Raw genomic sequence first — 20078 nt, 5'->3', positions numbered from 1 at the left:
TGAAATTGTCAAAAATATGACCAGGGAAAAGAACTAAGATTTATTTTTTGTGATATAAGTAAAGCTTTTGATCGTGTTTGGCATCAAGGTCTCTTGTTTAAATTGCAAAAATATGGTATTAATGGAAATTTACTTGCTTGGTTCCAGAATTATCTCTCTGACAGAATGCAAAGAGTCAGTAATGAGGGGTACCATTCTCAATTTAAATTTGTTAATGCAGGGGTACTCCAAGGATCTGTTCTTGGCCCACTTCTTTTTCTTCTTTACAATAACGATGTCACAGAAAATATCTCTACTAATATTAAACGTTTTGCAGATGACACATCCCTATATGTTATTATTGATAATGATCCGGTAAAAGTAGCACAATCATTAACAACTGACCTAAATACTATGAGTGAGTAGGGCAAACACATGGGACATAAAATGTAACCCAAATAAAACAAAATCTGTAATCTTTTCCAGGAAACAAAACACAAACCACCCCATAATAACGTTTCAAAACAGTCAAATTACAGACACTAGATCACACACACATTTAGGACTAACTTTTAAAGATGATGCCTCATGGAATCAACACATTCAGATAATTTATGAAAAAGCTTATAGCAGACTTAACATTCTTCGCTACATAAAAACTAAACTCAACAGAAAAGCATTAGTTACAATCCATACAGCATTTATAAGACCAATTTTGGAATATGCAGACATTGTCTGGGATAATTGCACCCAACAATTAACTGAACTTTTGGAATCCATACAGTTAGAAGCAGCAAGAATTATTACAGGACTCAGATCACGAACCTCACATCATAAACTGTATACCGAACTTGGTTGGGAATCTCTGGCAGCCAGACGAGAAAACATAAATACATCATGATGTACAAACTAATGCATGGACACGCACCAACTCATTTACAAGATGTACTCACTCCTTTTTCTAACATTCCCAATCAAAATCACTATCCTCTCCGTCACACAAGGCAATTTAACCCGCCATTATGCAGAACTAATAACTATTATGACAGTTTCTTTCCTCTTATGTGTCGCACAATTAATTACAATGCTAACCTTTTTGATTATCCTACACTTGTAAACTTTAAACATAAACTAGATAAAGATAAAGTGTCTGATATAGACTCTTTTAAAAAATTTTAAATCTGAAGGGGAAAGAAATTATTGCAGCGATTTAAAATCTGATTTACATCATGACCACCTCACAGACAGTCCTGCTTGTAACTGCTCAGACGCACTTGAGACAGTTTCTCACTTTTTCTTTGAATGCCACTTTTACAATGATCTACGTAATAACCTTTTTCAAGTTCTTAATAATTATACACATGATCATAACCATATTAGTACTGTCATTTTCCTATATGGATGTCCTATCTGTAATGTTTTCATAAATAGGCAAATTCTAAATAACATTCATTATTTTATAGGGAAGTCTAAAAGATTAAAAAAATGTATCTTATAGTGAGTCACTTCACAATGACCATGCTAATTAATTAATTAATTAATTTGTTTATTATGATTAGCATGACATCTATTTTATTTGGAGTTTTTAATCCATGATATGTGAGGCCAGATGAACATACGAAATGAATTAGTTTAGTATTAATAAATTTACTTTCAGTGATCTTGTTTGTAATTTATATTGTAATTAATTTGTTAAAATCATGTGCATGCATTTCAATTATAGACCATATCCTTATTACATTATACATTAAACTGTTTGGGTGGTGATGACCTGTGCAGTAATTGCACATGGACTTTTGGTCTAGCCACTCAACCGTAGTTAAATTAGATCATTTGTATGTGCATGATTAATTATACTTACTACTAATTAATTTCAACTACATGTATATACTTAATATTGACTATGTTTGTAGCTATTGTACTTTGTGTGAGTGGATGTGTTGTATGTATTCTTGTGTTATCTTGTTATAATTTCATTCAAATTAGTTACCTTCCCTTATACAGTTATTGTTATCATTTGTGTATATGTTTATAAAATTTCATTTCACATATCATAATTATCATATAATGAATATTTATTTGTAAAACTCGTTCGACCTATGCAGAGAATTTATATAGGCTTTGCCTGCTACTCCCCTCTGTCAATACAATTTGTTGAAAATGAAATGAAGTCAAAATGCGGAAGCCACCATAGGAAAGTAATACAAAAATTTAGTATATAAAAACCAAAATGCGAAAAATAAAATACGAAAGGAAAAGAAATGTGGAAGTCAGTATAAATTAACACAGAAATACAATGTTTAAAAAACGTTACAAAATAAGGAACGAAACATGATTTCAAGATGAGGCCACAATAAAATGTCAAGTACAAATGGTCACAGAAATCGAAAACAGATACCGTGCAATAACAAGTTCATGAAACAATTGTAATATATTAACGTAAATGTAACGCACCTTCATTTGTACCATTACAGGTAGTTAAAATGGACAATATCCTCATCACATTTGGGTCACATTCAGCACAGCGTACCCAGTCGTTCACAGCTCTGGAAAGTTAAAATATTCCATCAGCTTAATAGAACAGCCACCGACATACGCCACGGTGTATTGCGATACTTCATTATGAGAGTCAGTTGGTTTCGTTACATGTAAATGCTGGACTGTCTCGTCTGCTTATTGATTTCCAATTCGTATGCTTAATAATTGAACTTCGGCTTTAATAAAATCATCCACAATCATTGAGGAAAAATAGGTCGTAACTGACGGGCCAACGTTACCTGCAGAGGTTGTGCACCATTTCCTGGACTGTGTATGTGTTTGGATCGGGTAGAGTCGGGAAAGTACAGCCGGACGGTCGGTTTGTTATACACTCCAGCAAAAGAGGCAAATGTACAGCTTGAATCAGAGAAAAATAAAATGCGTACATGTCCACAAATAATTGCTATAGTTATAAGTGATATGCAAAAATATTCCTGTTGCATTACCACGATTGAGAACTCCACATGATACCTCATTAAATGACAAACACACAATGTTCGTATATCCTATGAGATGTTGCAAAATACAATTAAGACAATTCACCATTTGCACCTGTTATGAAATATAAAAAAGCCCTAATTAAACTTAACCAATATTACTACGTCTGTATGTTTCTTTTCGGAATCGGATGTCAATTATATGTACTTACCCACATCTGGTTGATGTATCATATACGCGGTGACGTTCAGGTCCCCGAAGATGGCCAGAAACAATTTGTCGTATATGCTGTACTCCCAAATATCTTTACTTTTTAGACAGTCTATATACAAGTGAGGATTTGCAGATATTCTGAAACGAAGACAGATATTAATGTATACTAATCCGTATATTTATCTGGTATCTCGTTTTGGTTTTTACAAGGTATTTTGAAGTTTCATGAGATTCGTTAATCTTTATCAAAAAAATATTTGATATAATCATCATCATCATCATCATCATCATCAATTACAATCTTTGTTCTTTTATGTACTTACTCGAGTATAATCTGTCCAATCTGGTATAAGTAGTCCGGGTGATGGATGTCGAAATGCTCAAGTCCAAAACAGGAGTTCGGCGTACTGTAAATTTAATGTGTAGTATAGCATATTAATAAAAAAACACTTCCAATTGATCCTTTCAGAAACCCATTGCTATTTCGTTAATGTTTTATCGTTTCATCAGCACAGCAGTTTTGGATAGATAATGTCTACAGTTTAAGTATAATACTCTGTAAGTTTATGGTTATGGTTATTATTGTTTAACATCCTATCAACAGCTAAGGACGGCTTCCCGTGCGTGCGACATGGATGCGCATGGTGAGTGCCTATGTGTGTTTTAGGAGGCTGTGGTATGCTAGTGTAAAGTTTACTTGTGATAGTCTAGAACTTTCGCTGATTTAAAATACTACCTCACTGAAGCATACTGCCGAAGACACTTGAAGGAATGAGCTGCTAATAAACAGACACTAATACTCGGTCAAATGTCACATAGCCAATATCCATTACTTTTAACAAGTGATAGTTCTGACAAAATCAAGGTATGTTCACAACAACGCCCAAGTAAAGAAATGTTATGGTTCACGTTGAAATAGAATTCATGACACTTTGATAAAGAATTTCAAAAAATCGTACCTTTAAGTACGGGAACAGTTTTACATAGAGTCCTTGTCGATTAATGAATTAAATTTGAAAGGGCATCTAACTGATTTCTCTATCATCAGTAAAGTGTTAAATTTAACAGCGAATATTAACATTCAATCAAGATTTAAATTTGTATTCAACGTCGGTTTCAACTTGAGGCTAATGATATAACCAGGTAACAAACTCCGCAATGTTTGTTACAGGTATGCACACTCATTAAGGTAAAAATGATGGATAACAGATCAGAAGGGTTTATATACTGAGATATTTGACATTACCATGTTTTATTATTGTACTTCTATTGATAACATCAATACAGGTTAAATGTTTAATAAATAGTTTTGTTGCAATGAATTACTCAATGGAGAATTGACGAAACATATTTTCAACATACCCATAATCAGGTGTGGAGACATCAGTCTGCATTGAATCTGTCAAAATATCAGAATAAAGCAGCGATAAATGTTTGTGAAATTGAATTTCGTTCATAACTGATATCATGCAATTCTGAGCGGGCTTTTATCAGGTATGTATTTCTGCAATGATTCCGTTAATGGAAGAATTCATATAAAAATGAAAATCAGGAAAGCTTACTGATCCTAGCGTAGAAACGGAAAGTCATTAACGATATTCAGTAACGACATGGGCTTAATAAACGCCAATACAAAAACAACATATACGTACAACACGCAAACAATAAACTATATAAAAGATGAACCTCGATATGAATAATCTGTCAACAAAGTACTACGAATTGGTCACGTCATTTTGCGTATACTTAAACATAATGTTTTCATATATACGGTTCAATGACGTGCTCTCCTTTATGTTATAACATATCTGGTTAATTTAACATACCGTTCGAGACGGCTCCTCCTACCCCATCATATGTTGCATTGCAGGTAGTTAGAATGGACAATATTCTCATCACATTTGGATCACATTCAGCACAGCGTAACCAGTCGTTCACAGCTCTGGAAAATTAAAATATTTCATCAGCTTAATGATGCAAAATCAGTTGATTTGGAAAGAACAGACACCGACATACGCCACGGTGTATTGCGATACTTCATTATGAGAGTCAGTTGGTTTCGTTACATGTAAATGCTGGACTGTCTCGTCTGCTTATTGATTTCCAATTCGTATGCTTAATCATTGAACTTCGGCTTTAATAAAATCATCCACAATCATTGAGGAAAAATAGGTCGTAACTGACGGGCCAACGTTACCTGCAGAGGTTGTGCACCATTTCCTGGACTGTGTATGTGTTTGGATCGGGTAGAGTCGGGAAAGTACAGCCGGACGGTCGGTTTGTTATACACTCCAGCAAAAGAGGCAAATGTACAGCTGGAATCAGAGAAAAATAAAATGCGTACATGTCCACAAATAATTGCTATAGTTATAAGTGATATGCAAAAAGTATTCCTGTTGCATTACCACGATTGAGAACTCCACATGATACCTCATTAAATGACAAACACACAATGATGTTCGTATATCCTATGAGATGTTGCAAAATATAATTAAGACAATTCACCATTTGCACCTGTTATGAAATATAAAAAAGCCCTAATTAAACTTAACCAATATTACTACGTCTGTATGTTTCTTTTCGGAATCGGATGTCAATTATATGTACTTACCCACATCTGGTTGATGTATCATATACGCGGTGACGTTCAGGTCCCCGAAGATGGCCAGAAACAATTGATCGTATATGCTGTACTCCCAAATATCTTTACTTTTTAGACAGTCTATATACAAGTGAGGATTTGCAGATATTCTGAAACGAAGACGGATATTAATGTACACTAATCCGTATATTTATCTGGTATCTCGTTTTGGTTTTTACAAGGTATTTTGAAGTTTCATGAGATTCGTTAATCTTTATCAAAAAAATATTTGATATAATCATCATCATCATCATCATCATCATCAATTACAATCTTTGTTCTTTTATGTACTTACTCGAGTATAATCTGTCCAATCTGGTATAAGTAGTCCGGGTGATGGATGTCGAAATGCTCAAGTCCAAAACAGGAGTTCGGCGTCCTGTCAATTTAATGTGTAGTATACCATATTAATAATAAAAAACTTCCAATTGATCCTTTCAGAAACCCATTGCTATTTGGTTAATGTTTTATCGTTTCATCAGCACAGCAGTTTTGGATAGATAATGTCTACAGTTTAAGTATAATACTCTGTAAGTTTATGGTTATGGTTATTATTGTTTAACATCCTATCAACAGCTAAGGACGGCTTCCCGTGCGTGCGACATGGATGCGCATGGTGAGTGCCTATGTGTGTTTTAGGAGGCTGTGGTATGCTGGTGTAAAGTTTACTTGTGATAGTCTAGAACTTTCGCTGATTTAAAATACTACCTCACTGAAGCATACTGCCGAAGACACTTGAAGGAATGAGCTGCTAATAAACAGACACTAATACTCGGTCAAATGTCACATAGCCAATATCCATTACTTTTAACAAGTGATAGTTCTGACAAAATCAAGGTATGTTCACAACAACGCCCAAGTAAAGAAATGTTATGGTTCACGTTGAAATAGAATTCATGACACTTTGATAAAGAATTTCAAAAAATCGTACCTTTAAGTACGGGAACAGTTTTACATAGAGTCCTTGTCGATTAATGAATTAAATTTGAAAGGGCATCTAACTGATTTCTCTATCATCAGTAAAGTGTTAAATTTAACAGCGAATATTAACATTCAATCAAGATTTGAATTTGTATTCAACGTCGGTTTCAACTTGAGGCTAATGATATAACCAGGTAACAAACTCGGCAATGTTTGTTACAGGTATGCACACTCATTAAGGTAAAAATGATGGATAACAGATCAGAAGGGTTTATATACTGAGATATTTGACATTACCATGTTTTATTATTGTATTTCTATTGATAACATCAATACAGGTTAAATGTTTAATAAATAGTTTTGTTGCAATAAATTACTCAATGGAGAGTCGACGAAAAATATTTTCAACATACCCATAATCAGGTGTGGAGACATCAGTCTGCATTGAATCTGTCAAAATATCAGAATAAAGCAGCGATAAATGTTTGTGAAATTGAATTCCGTTCATAACTGATATCATGCAATTCTGAGCGGGCTTTTATCAGGTATGTATTTCTGCAATGATTCCGTTAATGGAAGAATTCATATAAAAATGAAAATCAGGAAAGCTTACTGATCCTAGCGTAGAAACGGAAAGTCATTAACGATATTCAGTAACGACATGGGCTTAATAAACGCCAATACAAAAACAATATATACGTAAAACACGCAAACAATAAACTATATAAAAGATGAACCTCGATATGAATAATCTGTCAACAAAGTACTACGAATTGGTCACGTCATTTTGCGTATACTTAAACGTAATGTTTTCATATATACGGTTCAATGACGTGCTCTCCTTTATGTTATAACATATCTGGTTAATTTAACATACCGTTCGAGACGGCTCCTCCTACCCCATCATATGTTGCATTGCAGGTAGTTAGAATGGACAATATTCTCATCACATTTGGATCGCATTCAGCACAGCGTAACCAGTCGTTCACAGCTCTGGAAAATTAAAATATTTCATCAGCTTAATGATGCAAAATCAGTTGATTTGGAAAGAACAGCCACCGACATACGCCACGGTGTATTGCGATACTTCATTATGAGAGTCAGTTGGTTTCGTTACATGTAAATGCTGGACTGTCTCGTCTGCTTATTGATTTCCAATTCGTATGCTTAATAATTGAACTTCGGCTTTAATAAAATCATCCACAATCATTGAGGAAAAATAGGTCGTAACTGACGGGCCAACGTTACCTGCAGAGGTTGTGCACCATTTCCTGGACTGTGTATGTGTTTGGATCGGGTAGAGTCGGGAAAGTACAGTCGGACGGTCGGTTTGTTATACACTCCAGCAAAAGAGGCAAATGTACAGCTGGAATCAGAGAAAAATAAAATGCGTACATGTCCACAAATAATTGCTATAGTTATAAGTGATATGCAAAAAGTATTCCTGTTGCATTACCACGATTGAGAACTCAACATGATACCTCATTAAATGACAAACACACAATGATGTTCGTATATCCTATGAGATGTTGCAAAATATAATTAAGACAATTCACCATTTGCACCTGTTATGAAATATAAAAAAGCCCTAATTAAACTTAACCAATATTACTTCGTCTGTATGTTTCTTTTCGAAATCGGATGTCAATTATATGTACTTACCCACATCTGGTTGATGTATCATATACGCGGTGACGTTCAGGTCCCCGAAGATGGCCAGAAACAATTGGTCGTATATGCTGTACTCCCAAATATCTTTACTTTTTAGACAGTCTATATACAAGTGAGGATTTGCAGATATTCTGAAACGAAGACGGATATTAATGTATACTAATCCGTATATTTATCTGGTATCTCGTTTTGGTTTTTACAAGGTATTTTGAAGTTTCATGAGATTCGTTAATCTTTATCAAAAAAATATTTGATATAATCATCATCATCATCAATTACAATCTTTGTTCTTTTATGTACTTACTCGAGTATAATCTGTCCAATCTGGTATAAGTAGTCCGGGTGATGGATGTCGAAATGCTCAAGTCCAAAACAGGAGTTCGGCGTACTGTAAATTTAATGTGTAGTATAGCATATTAATAATAAAAACTTCCAATTTATCCTTTCAGAAACCCATTGCTATTTGGTTAATGTTTTATCGTTTCATCAGCACAGCAGTTTTGGATAGATAATGTCTACAGTTTAAGTATAATACTCTGTAAGTTTATGGTTATTATTGTTTAACATCCTATCAACAGCTAAGGACGGCTTCCCGTGCGTGCGACATGGATGCGCATGGTGAGTGCCTATGTGTGTTTTAGGAGGCTGTGGTATGCTGGTGTAAAGTTTACTTGTGATAGTCTAGAACTTTCGCTGATTTAAAATACTACCTCACTGAAGCATACTGCCGAAGACACTTGAAGTAATGAGCTGCTAATAAACAGACACTAATACTCGGTCAAATGTCACATAGCCAATATCCATTACTTTTAACAAGTGATAGTTCTGACAAAATCAAGGTATGTTCACAACAACGCCCAAGTAAAGAAATGTTATGGTTCACGTTGAAATAGAATTCATGACACTTTGATAAAGAATTTCAAAAAATCGTACCTTTAAGTACGGGAACAGTTTTACATAGAGTCCTTGTCGATTAATGAATTAAATTTGAAAGGGCATCTAACTGATTTCTCTATCATCAGTAAAGTGTTAAATTTAACAGCGAATATTAACATTCAATCAAGATTTAAATTTGTATTCAACATCGGTTTCAACTTGAGGCTAATGATATAACCAGGTAACAAACTCGGCAATGTTTGTTACAGGTATGCACACTCATTAAGGTAAAAATGATGGATAACAGATCAGAAGGGTTTATATACTGAGATATTTGACATTACCATGTTTTATTATTGTACTTCTATTGATAACATCAATACAGGTTAAATGTTTAATAAATAGTTTCGTTGCAATAAATTACTCAATGGAGAGTCGACGAAAAATATTTTCAACATACCCATAATCAGGTGTGGAGACATCAGTCTGCATTGAATCTGTCAAAATATCAGAATAAACCAGCGATAAATGTTTGTGAAATTGAATTTCGTTCATAACTGATATCATGCAATTCTGAGCGGGCTTTTATCAGGTATGTATTTCTGCAATGATTCCGTTAATGGAAGAATTCATATAAAAATGAAAATCAGGGAAGCTTACTGATCCTAGCGTAGAAACGGAAAGTCATTAACGATATTCAGTAACGACATGGGCTTAATAAACGCCAATACAAAAACAATATATACGTAAAACACGCAAACAATAAACTATATAAAAGATGAACCTCGATATGAATAATCTGTCAACAAAGTACTACGAATTGGTCACGTCATTTTGCGTATACTTAAACGTAATGTTTTCATATATACGATTCAATGACGTGCTCTCCTTTATGTTATAACATATCTGGTTAATTTAACATACCGTTCGAGACGGCTCCTCCTACCCCATCATATGTTGCATTGCAGGTAGTTAGAATGGACAATATTCTCATCACATTTGGATCGCATTCAGCACAGCGTAACCAGTCGTTCACAGCTCTGGAAAATTAAAATATTTCATCAGCTTAATGATGCAAAATCAGTTGATTTTGAAAGAACAGACACCGACATACGCCACGGTGTATTGCGATACTTCATTATGAGAGTCAGTTGGTTTCGTTACATGTAAATGCTGGACTGTCTCGTCTGCTTATTGATTTCCAATTCGTATGCTTAATCATTGAACTTCGGCTTTAATAAAATCATCCACAATCATTGAGGAAAAATAGGTCGTAACTGACGGGCTAACGTTACCTGCAGAGGTTGTGCACCATTTCCTGGACTGTGTATGTGTTTGGATCGGGTAGAGTCGGGAAAGTACAGTCGGACGGTCGGTTTGTTATACACTCCAGCAAAAGAGGCAAATGTACAGCTTGAATCAGAGAAAAATAAAATGCGTACATGTCCACAAATAATTGCTATATTTATAAGTGATATGCAAAAAGTATTCCTGTTGCATTACCACGATTGAGAACTCAACATGATACCTCATTAAATGACAAACACACAATGATGTTCGTATATCCTATGAGATGTTGCAAAATATAATTAATACAATTCACCATTTGCACCTGTTATGAAATATAAAAAAACACCTAATTAAACTTAACCAATATTACTACGTCTGTATGTTTCTTTTCGGAATCGGATGTCAATTATATGTACTTACCCACATCTGGTTGATGTATCATATACGCGGTGACGTTCAGGTCCCCGAAGATGGCTAGAAACAATTGGTCGTATATGCTGTACTCCCAAATATCTTTACTTTTTAGACAGTCTATATACAAGTGAGGATTTGCAGATATTCTGAAACGAAGACGGATATTAATGTACACTAATCCGTATATTTATCTGGTATCTCGTTTTGGTTTTTACAAGGTATTTTGAAGTTTCATGAGATTCGTTAATCTTTATCAAAAAAATATTTCATATAATCATCATTATCATCATCATCACCATCATCATCATCATCATCATCACAATCTTTGTTCTTTTATGTACTTACTCGAGTATAATCTGTCCAATCTGGTATAAGTAGTCCGGGTGATGGATGTCGAAATGCTCAAGTCCAAAACAGGAGTTCGGCGTCCTGTCAATTTAATGTGTAGTATACCATATTAATAATAAAAAACTTCCAATTTATCCTTTCAGAAACCCATTGCTATTTGGTTAATGTTTTATCGTTTCATCAGCACAGCAGTTTTGGATAGATAATGTCTACAGTTTAAGTATAATACTCTGTAAGTTGATGGTTATGGTTATTATTGTTTAACATCCTATCAACAGCTAAGGACGGCTTCCCGTGCGTGCGACATGGATGCGCATGGTGAGTGCCTATGTGTGTTTTAGGAGGCTGTGGTATGCTGGTGTAAAGTTTACTTGTGATAGTCTAGAACTTTCGCTGATTTAAAATACTACCTCACTGAAGCATACTGCCGAAGACACTTGAAGGAATGAGCTGCTAATAAACAGACACTAATACTCGGTCAAATGTCACATAGCCAATATCCATTACTTTTAACAAGTGATAGTTCTGACAAAATCAAGGTATGTTCACAACAACGCCCAAGTAAAGAAATGTTATGGTTCACGTTGAAATAGAATTCATGACACTTTGATAAAGAATTTCAAAAAATCGTACCTTTAAGTACGGGAACAGTTTTACATAGAGTCCTTGTCGATTAATGAATTAAATTTGAAAGGGCATCTAACTGATTTCTCTATCATCAGTAAAGTGTTAAATTTAACAGCGAATATTAACATTCAATCAAGATTTGAATTTGTATTCAACGTCGGTTTCAACTTGAGGCTAATGATATAACCAGGTAACAAACTCGGCAATGTTTGTTACAGGTATGCACACTCATTAAGGTAAAAATGATGGATAACAGATCAGAAGGGTTTATATACTGAGATATTTGACATTACCATGTTTTATTATTGTACTTCTATTGATAACATCAATACAGGTTAAATGTTTAATAAATAGTTTTGTTGCAATAAATTACTCAATGGAGAGTCGACGAAAAATATTTTCAACATACCCATAATCAGGTGTGGAGACATCAGTCTGCATTGAATCTGTCAAAATATCAGAATAAACCAGCGATAAATGTTTGTGAAATTGAATTTCGTTCATAACTGATATCATGCAATTCTGAGCGGGCTTTTATCAGGTATGTATTTCTGCAATGATTCCGTTAATGGAAGAATTCATATAAAAATGAAAATCAGGGAAGCTTACTGATCCTAGCGTAGAAACGGAAAGTCATTAACGATATTCAGTAACGACATGGGCTTAATAAACGCCAATACAAAAACAATATATACGTAAAACACGCAAACAATAAACTATATAAAAGATGAACCTCGATATGAATAATCTGTCAACAAAGTACTACGAATTGGTCACGTCATTTTGCGTATACTTAAACGTAATGTTTTCATATATACCGTTCAATGACGTGCTCTCCTTTATGTTATAACATATCTGGTTAATTTAACATACCGTTCGAGACGGCTCCTCCTACCCCATCATATGTTGCATTGCAGGTAGTTAGAATGGACAATATTCTCATCACATTTGGATCGCATTCAGCACAGCGTAACCAGTCGTTCACAGCTCTGGAAAATTAAAATATTTCATCAGCTTAATGATGCAAAATCAGTTGATTTTGAAAGAACAGACACCGACATACGCCACGGTGTATTGCGATACTTCATTATGAGAGTCAGTTGGTTTCGTTACATGTAAATGCTGGACTGTCTCGTCTGCTAATTGATTTCCAATTCGTATGCTTAATCATTGAACTTCGGCTTTAATAAAATCATCCACAATCATTGAGGAAAAATAGGTCGTAACTGACGGGCCAACGTTACCTGCAGAGGTTCTGCACCATTTCCTGGACTGTGTATGTGTTTGGATCGGGTAGAGTCGGGAAAGTACAGTCGGACGGTCGGTTTGTTATACACTCCAGCAAAAGAGGCAAATGTACAGCTGGAATCAGAGAAAAATAAAATGCGTACATGTCCACAAATAATTGCTATATTTATAAGTGATATGCAAAAAGTATTCCTGTTGCATTACCACGATTGAGAACTCAACATGATACCTCATTAAATGACAAACACACAATGATGTTCGTATATCCTATGAGATGTTGCAAAATATAATTAAGACAATTCACCATTTGCACCTGTTATGAAATATAAAAAAGCCCTAATTAAACTTAACCAATATTACTACGTCTGTATGTTTCTTTTCGGAATCGGATTTCAATTATATGTACTTACCCACATCTGGTTGATGTATCATATACGCGGTGACGTTCAGGTCCCCGAAGATGGCCAGAAACAATTGATCGTATATGCTGTACTCCCAAATATCTTTACTTTTTAGACAGTCTATATACAAGTGAGGATTTGCAGATATTCTGAAACGAAGACGGATATTAATGTACACTAATCCGTATATTTATCTGGTATCTCGTTTTGGTTTTTACAAGGTATTTTGAAGTTTCATGAGATTCGTTAATCTTTATCAAAAAAATATTTCATATAATCATCATTATCATTATCATCATCATCATCATCATCAATTACAATCTTTGTTCTTTTATGTACTTACTCGAGTATAATCTGTCCAATCTGGTATAAGTAGTCCGGGTGATGGATGTCGAAATGCTCAAGTCCAAAACAGGAGTTCGGCGTCCTGTCAATTTAATGTGTAGTATACCATATTAATAATAAAAAACTTCCAATTTATCCTTTCAGAAACCCATTGCTATTTGGTTAATGTTTTATCGTTTCATCAGCACAGCAGTTTTGGATAGATAATGTCTACAGTTTAAGTATAATACTCTGTAAGTTGATGGTTATGGTTATTATTGTTTAACATCCTATCAACAGCTAAGGACGGCTTCCCGTGCGTGCGACATGGATGCGCATGGTGAGTGCCTATGTGTGTTTTAGGAGGCTGTGGTATGCTGGTGTAAAGTTTACTTGTGATAGTCTAGAACTTTCGCTGATTTAAAATACTACCTCACTGAAGCATACTGCCGAAGACACTTGAAGGAATGAGCTGCTAATAAACAGACACTAATACTCGGTCAAATGTCACATAGCCAATATCCATTACTTTTAACAAGTGATAGTTCTGACAAAATCAAGGTATGTTCACAACAACGCCCAAGTAAAGAAATGTTATGGTTCACGTTGAAATAGAATTCATAACACTTTGATAAAGAATTTCAAAAAATCGTACCTTTAAGTACGGGAACAGTTTTACATAGAGTCCTTGTCGATTAATGAATTAAATTTGAAAGGGCATCTAACTGATTTCTCTATCATCAGTAAAGTGTTAAATTTAACAGCGAATATTAACATTCAATCAAGATTTAAATTTGTATTCAACATCGGTTTCAACATGAGGCTAATGATATAACCAGGTAACAAACTCGGCAATGTTTGTTACAGGTATGCACACTCATTAAGGTAAAAATGATGGATAACAGATCAGAAGGGTTTATATACTGAGATATTTGACATTACCATGTTTTATTATTGTACTTCTATTGATAACATCAATACATGTTAAATGTTTAATAAATAGTTTTGTTGCAATAAATTACTCAATGGAGAGTCGACGAAAAATATTTTCAACATACCCATAATCAGGTGTGGAGACATCAGTCTGCATTGAATCTGTCAAAATATCAGAATAAACCAGCGATAAATGTTTGTGAAATTGAATTTCGTTCATAACTGATATCATGCAATTCTGAGCGGGCTTTTATCAGGTATGTATTTCTGCAATGATTCCGTTAATGGAAGAATTCATATAAAAATGAAAATCAGGGAAGCTTACTGATCCTAGCGTAGAAACGGAAAGTCATTAACGATATTCAGTAACGACATGGGCTTAATAAACGCCAATACAAAAACAACGTATACATGCAACACGCAAACAATAAACTATATAAAAAATGAAGCTTGCTATCAATAATCTGTCAACAAAGTACTACGAATTGGCCACGTCATTTTGCGTATACCTAAACGTTATGTTTTCATATATACGGTTCAATGACGTGCTCTCCTTTATGTTATAACATATCTGGTTAATTTAACATACCGTTCGAGACGGCTCCTCCTACCCCATCATATGTTGCATTGCAGGTAGTTAGAATGGACAATATTCTCATCACATTTGGATCGCATTCAGCACAGCGTAACCAGTCGTTCACAGCTCTGGAAAATTAAAATATTTCATCAGCTTAATGATGCAAAATCAGTTGATTTTGAAAGAACAGACACCGACATACGCCACGGTGTATTGCGATACTTCATTACGAGAGTCAGTTGGTTTCGTTACATGTAAATGCTGGACTGTCTCGTCTGCTTATTGATTTCCAATTCGTATGCTTAATCATTGAACTTCGGCTTTAATAAAATCATCCACAATCATTGAGGAAAAATAGGTCATAACTGACGGGCCAACGTTACCTGCAGAGGTTCTGCACCATTTCCTGGACTGTGTATGTGTTTGGATCGGGTAGAGTCGGGAAAGTACAGTCGGACGGTCGGTTTGTTATACACTCCAGCAAAAGAGGCAAATGTACAGCTGGAATCAGAGAAAAATAAAATGCGTACATGTCCACAAATAATTGCTATATTTATAAGTGATATGCAAAAAGTATTCCTGTTGCATTACCACGATTGAGAACTCAACATGATACCTCATTAAATGACAAACACACAATGATGTTCGTATATCCTATGAGATGTTGCAAAATATAATTAATACAATTCACCATTTGCACCTGTTATGAAATATAAAAAAAACACCTAATTAAACTTAACCAATATTACTACGTCTGTATGTTTCTTTTCGGAATCGGATGTCAATTATATGTACTTACCCACATCTGGTTGATGTATCATATACGCGGTGACGTTCAGGTCCCCGAAGATGGCTAGAAACAATTGGTCGTATATGCTGTACTCCCAAATATCTTTACTTTTTAGACAGTCTATATACAAGTGAGGATTTGCAGATATTCTGAAACGAAGACGGATATTAATGTACACTAATCCGTATATTTATCTGGTATCTCGTTTTGGTTTTTACAAGGTATTTTTTAAGTTTCATGAGATTCGTTAATCTTTATCAAAAAAATATTTCATATAATCATCATTATCATTATCATCATCATCATCATCAATTACAATCTTTGTTCTTTTATGTACTTACTCGAGTATAATCTGTCCAATCTGGTATAAGTAGTCCGGGTGATGGATGTCGAAATGCTCAAGTCCAAAACAGGAGTTCGGCGTCCTGTCAATTTAATGTGTAGTATACCATATTAATAATAAAAAACTTCCAATTTATCCTTTCAGAAACCCATTGCTATTTGGTTAATGTTTTATCGTTTCATCAGCACAGCAGTTTTGGATAGATAATGTCTACAGTTTAAGTATAATACTCTGTAAGTTTGTGGTTATGGTTATTATTGTTTAACATCCTATCAACAGCTAAGGACGGCTTCCCGTGCGTGCGACATGGATGCGCATGGTGAGTGCCTATGTGTGTTTTAGGAGGCTGTGGTATGCTGGTGTAAAGTTTACTTGTGATAGTCTAGAACTTTCGCTGATTTAAAATACTACCTCACTGAAGCATACTGCCGAAGACACTTGAAGTAAAGAGCTGCTAATAAACAGACACTAATACTCGGTCAAATGTCACATAGCCAATATCCATTACTTTTAACAAGTGATAGTTCTGACAAAATCAAGGTATGTTCACAACAACGCCCTAAGTAAAGAAATGTTATGGTTCACGTTGAAATAGAATTCATAACACTTTGATAAAGAATTTCAAAAAATCGTACCTTTAAGTACGGGAACAGTTTTACATAGAGTCCTTGTCGATTAATGAATTAAATTTGAAAGGGCATCTAACTGATTTCTCTATCATCAGTAAAGTGTTAAATTTAACAGCGAATATTAACATTCAATCAAGATTTGAATTTGTATTCAACGTCGGTTTCAACTTGAGGCTAATGATATAACCAGGTAACAAACTCGGCAATGTTTGTTACAGATATGCACACTCATTAAGGTAAAAATGATGGATAACAGATCAGAAGGGTTTATATACCGAGATATTTGACATTACCATGTTTTATTATTGTACTTCTATTGATAACATCAATACATGTTAAATGTTTAATAAATAGTTTTGTTGCAATAAATTACTCAATGGAGAGTCGACGAAAAATATTTTCAACATACCCATAATCAGGTGTGGAGACATCAGTCTGCATTGAATCTGTCAAAATATCAGAATAAACCAGCGATAAATGTTTGTGAAATTGAATTTCGTTCATAACTGATATCATGCAATTCTGAGCGGGCTTTTATCAGGTATGTATTTCTGCAATGATTCCGTTAATGGAAGAATTCATATAAAAATGAAAATCAGGGAAGCTTACTGATCCTAGCGTAGAAACGGAAAGTCATTAACGATATTCAGTAACGACACGGGCTTAATAAACGCCAATACAAAAACAACATATACATACAACACGCAAACAATAAACTATATAAAAGATGAATCTCGATATGAATAATCTGTCAACAAAGTACTACGAATTGGTCACGTCATTTTGCGTATACTTAAACGTAATGTTTTCATATATACCGTTCAATGACGTGCTCTCCTTTATGTTATAACATATCTGGTTAATTTAACATACCGTTCGAGACGGCTCCTCCTACCCCATCATATGTTGCATTGCAGGTAGTTAGAATGGACAATATTCTCATCACATTTGGATCACATTCAGCACAGCGTAACCAGTCGTTCACAGCTCTGGAAAATTAAATATTCCATCAGCTTAATGATGCTAAATCAGTTGATTTGGACACACCGACATTCCCTATGGCGTATTGGGACACTTCATTACGAGTCCTTAACATCTAACTGCTAGTCTGTCTCGTCTACTAATTGATTTCAAATACGTTTGCGTAATCTTTGACACTCTGCTTTATTTTAACTCCACTGGAAAATCATCCATAATTATTAAGACAAATTATGACACTCTGATTTATTTTAATTTCACTGGAAAATCATCCATAATTATTAAGACAAATTAGGTAGTCAATGTCAGTCTGACGTTACCTGCAGATGTTGTCAACCATTTCCTTGATTGTGTTTGTGTTTGGATCAAATTCAAACGGGAAGCCACAGTGCGTCGATGTGTTTGTTATACACCAAATCAATAGAGGCAAATGATTAGCTGGAAATATAGAAATAAAATCACATACCACATAGATACGAGTTACGTTGTCATTAATATCAAAATCACTACCTTTAACTAAATCGCCTTCAGGGTATATACATAAGAGAACGATGGTAAATATATCTTTTTCGTTAACACAAGGAAATGAACGACAAAAGTCGCAAAATTAACGTGTCAGACCGAGACTGAGGTATAAATATATCGGTGAAACACGTTACATATACAACAGTCTATGTTTGCTTTCATTCGATAATACTAATCATAATAAATAGATATTCGTACATAAAATCAAAATTTTTTTTTTAAAAAACATGTACCGTCTATTAAAAGTACTTACCAATATCTGGTTGACGACTTATGCTAGCGGTGTCGTTCAGGTTCCCGAACAATGTCAGAATCAGGTTGTCGTATACACTGTACTCCTGAATATCTTTACTCCCTAGACAATTTATATATGTCTTTGGATTGATTAATATTCTGAAAAGGAAGACTTATACATATGTATTTCAATTAATAATGTATTTTATTACATTTTTACCAGTGAAATATCAAAAATGATTCATTCTATAAAAGTGATATTTTCACTAGTGTGAAATATCAAAATATTAGCCCCACTCGAGAAATATATTTGATATTACTGAAGACACTGTTAGATATCCTCTATTTATTTTTATATGCACTACATGTTTCTTAAACATTGTTTATGATACTAAATACTAGTATCATTAAGTTGAATTCATCTTCTTTGGAAAACTTACTCGAATATAATCCGTAAAATTTGGGCTAAGAACTCCGGATCTTTCATGTCAAGCTGCTCTAGTCCCATACATGAAGGTGCCATACTGTGAAATAGGTCATCATTAAAAATCGTATTAATCCACAAACAAATAATTTGTAACATACAAATAACACTTCGTACCCACATATCAATTTTTGTTAATCAATTTCTACAATTTCTACTCTAAACGTAAGAGAGACCTCACAGCCATTTATGTATATATATTTCTAATGGAATGATCTTACTTGTTTGTTAGGTGTTGCATCGGAAAAAAACCTTTACTTTTGAGATATAACACTTTGAGAGAAATCATGGAATGTTTGGAGAACGTAAAAACTGCAACATATATCAAAGTAAATGTTATAGAAATGAAACCAATGGTACCTTGACCAATACAAGGCTTCTTAAAAAAAACCTGTCCGTTTTAGTATGGACTCATTAATCGACACAGTACTAGTATAAAATAACCATGTAAATGAATGAGGAAAACATAAATAAATAAAAGAAAATATATAAATAAATAAAAATAAAATCCCATAAAAATAAATTCAGCGCAACCTATAAACTACGTAAAAGAAAGTTGATGAGAAGCTAACATACCTAGGTTCCGGAATCGAGACGTTCATCTGCAATGAGTCTGTCAAAATATAAAATTGATGGTTTCTATGGAGTCAAGCTTA

The 20078-nt window shown here is 34.2% G+C and overlaps 1 protein-coding gene and 1 long non-coding RNA gene across 2 annotated transcripts; both read right to left on the bottom strand.

The window, feature by feature from the left end:
* Positions 1-3491: 3491 nt before the first annotated feature.
* Positions 3492-5095, bottom strand: LOC117340913. The gene is made up of 3 exons (XR_004535506.1): positions 4995-5095; positions 4531-4567; positions 3492-3575 (listed from the first exon to the last, which is right to left on the bottom strand). It is a non-coding gene; the product is annotated as an uncharacterized LOC117340913 (long non-coding RNA).
* A 2498-nt stretch (positions 5096-7593) lies between these two features.
* On the bottom strand, positions 7594-10592 carry LOC117340496. Its single transcript, XM_033902256.1, has 7 exons — positions 10573-10592; positions 10202-10317; positions 9738-9774; positions 8706-8789; positions 8393-8532; positions 7979-8096; positions 7594-7723 (listed from the first exon to the last, which is right to left on the bottom strand). Exons 1-7 carry the CDS (start codon positions 10590-10592, stop codon positions 7594-7596), a joined length of 645 nt encoding a protein of 214 aa, XP_033758147.1.
* Positions 10593-20078: the final 9486 nt, after the last annotated feature.

This window comes from Pecten maximus, chromosome 13 (genome assembly GCF_902652985.1).
Source record: "Pecten maximus chromosome 13, xPecMax1.1, whole genome shotgun sequence".
Classification (NCBI taxonomy): domain Eukaryota; kingdom Metazoa; phylum Mollusca; class Bivalvia; order Pectinida; family Pectinidae; genus Pecten; species Pecten maximus.
Note: the sequence above shows the minus strand (reverse complement) of the source record. Positions and strands in the feature narration are given on the sequence as shown.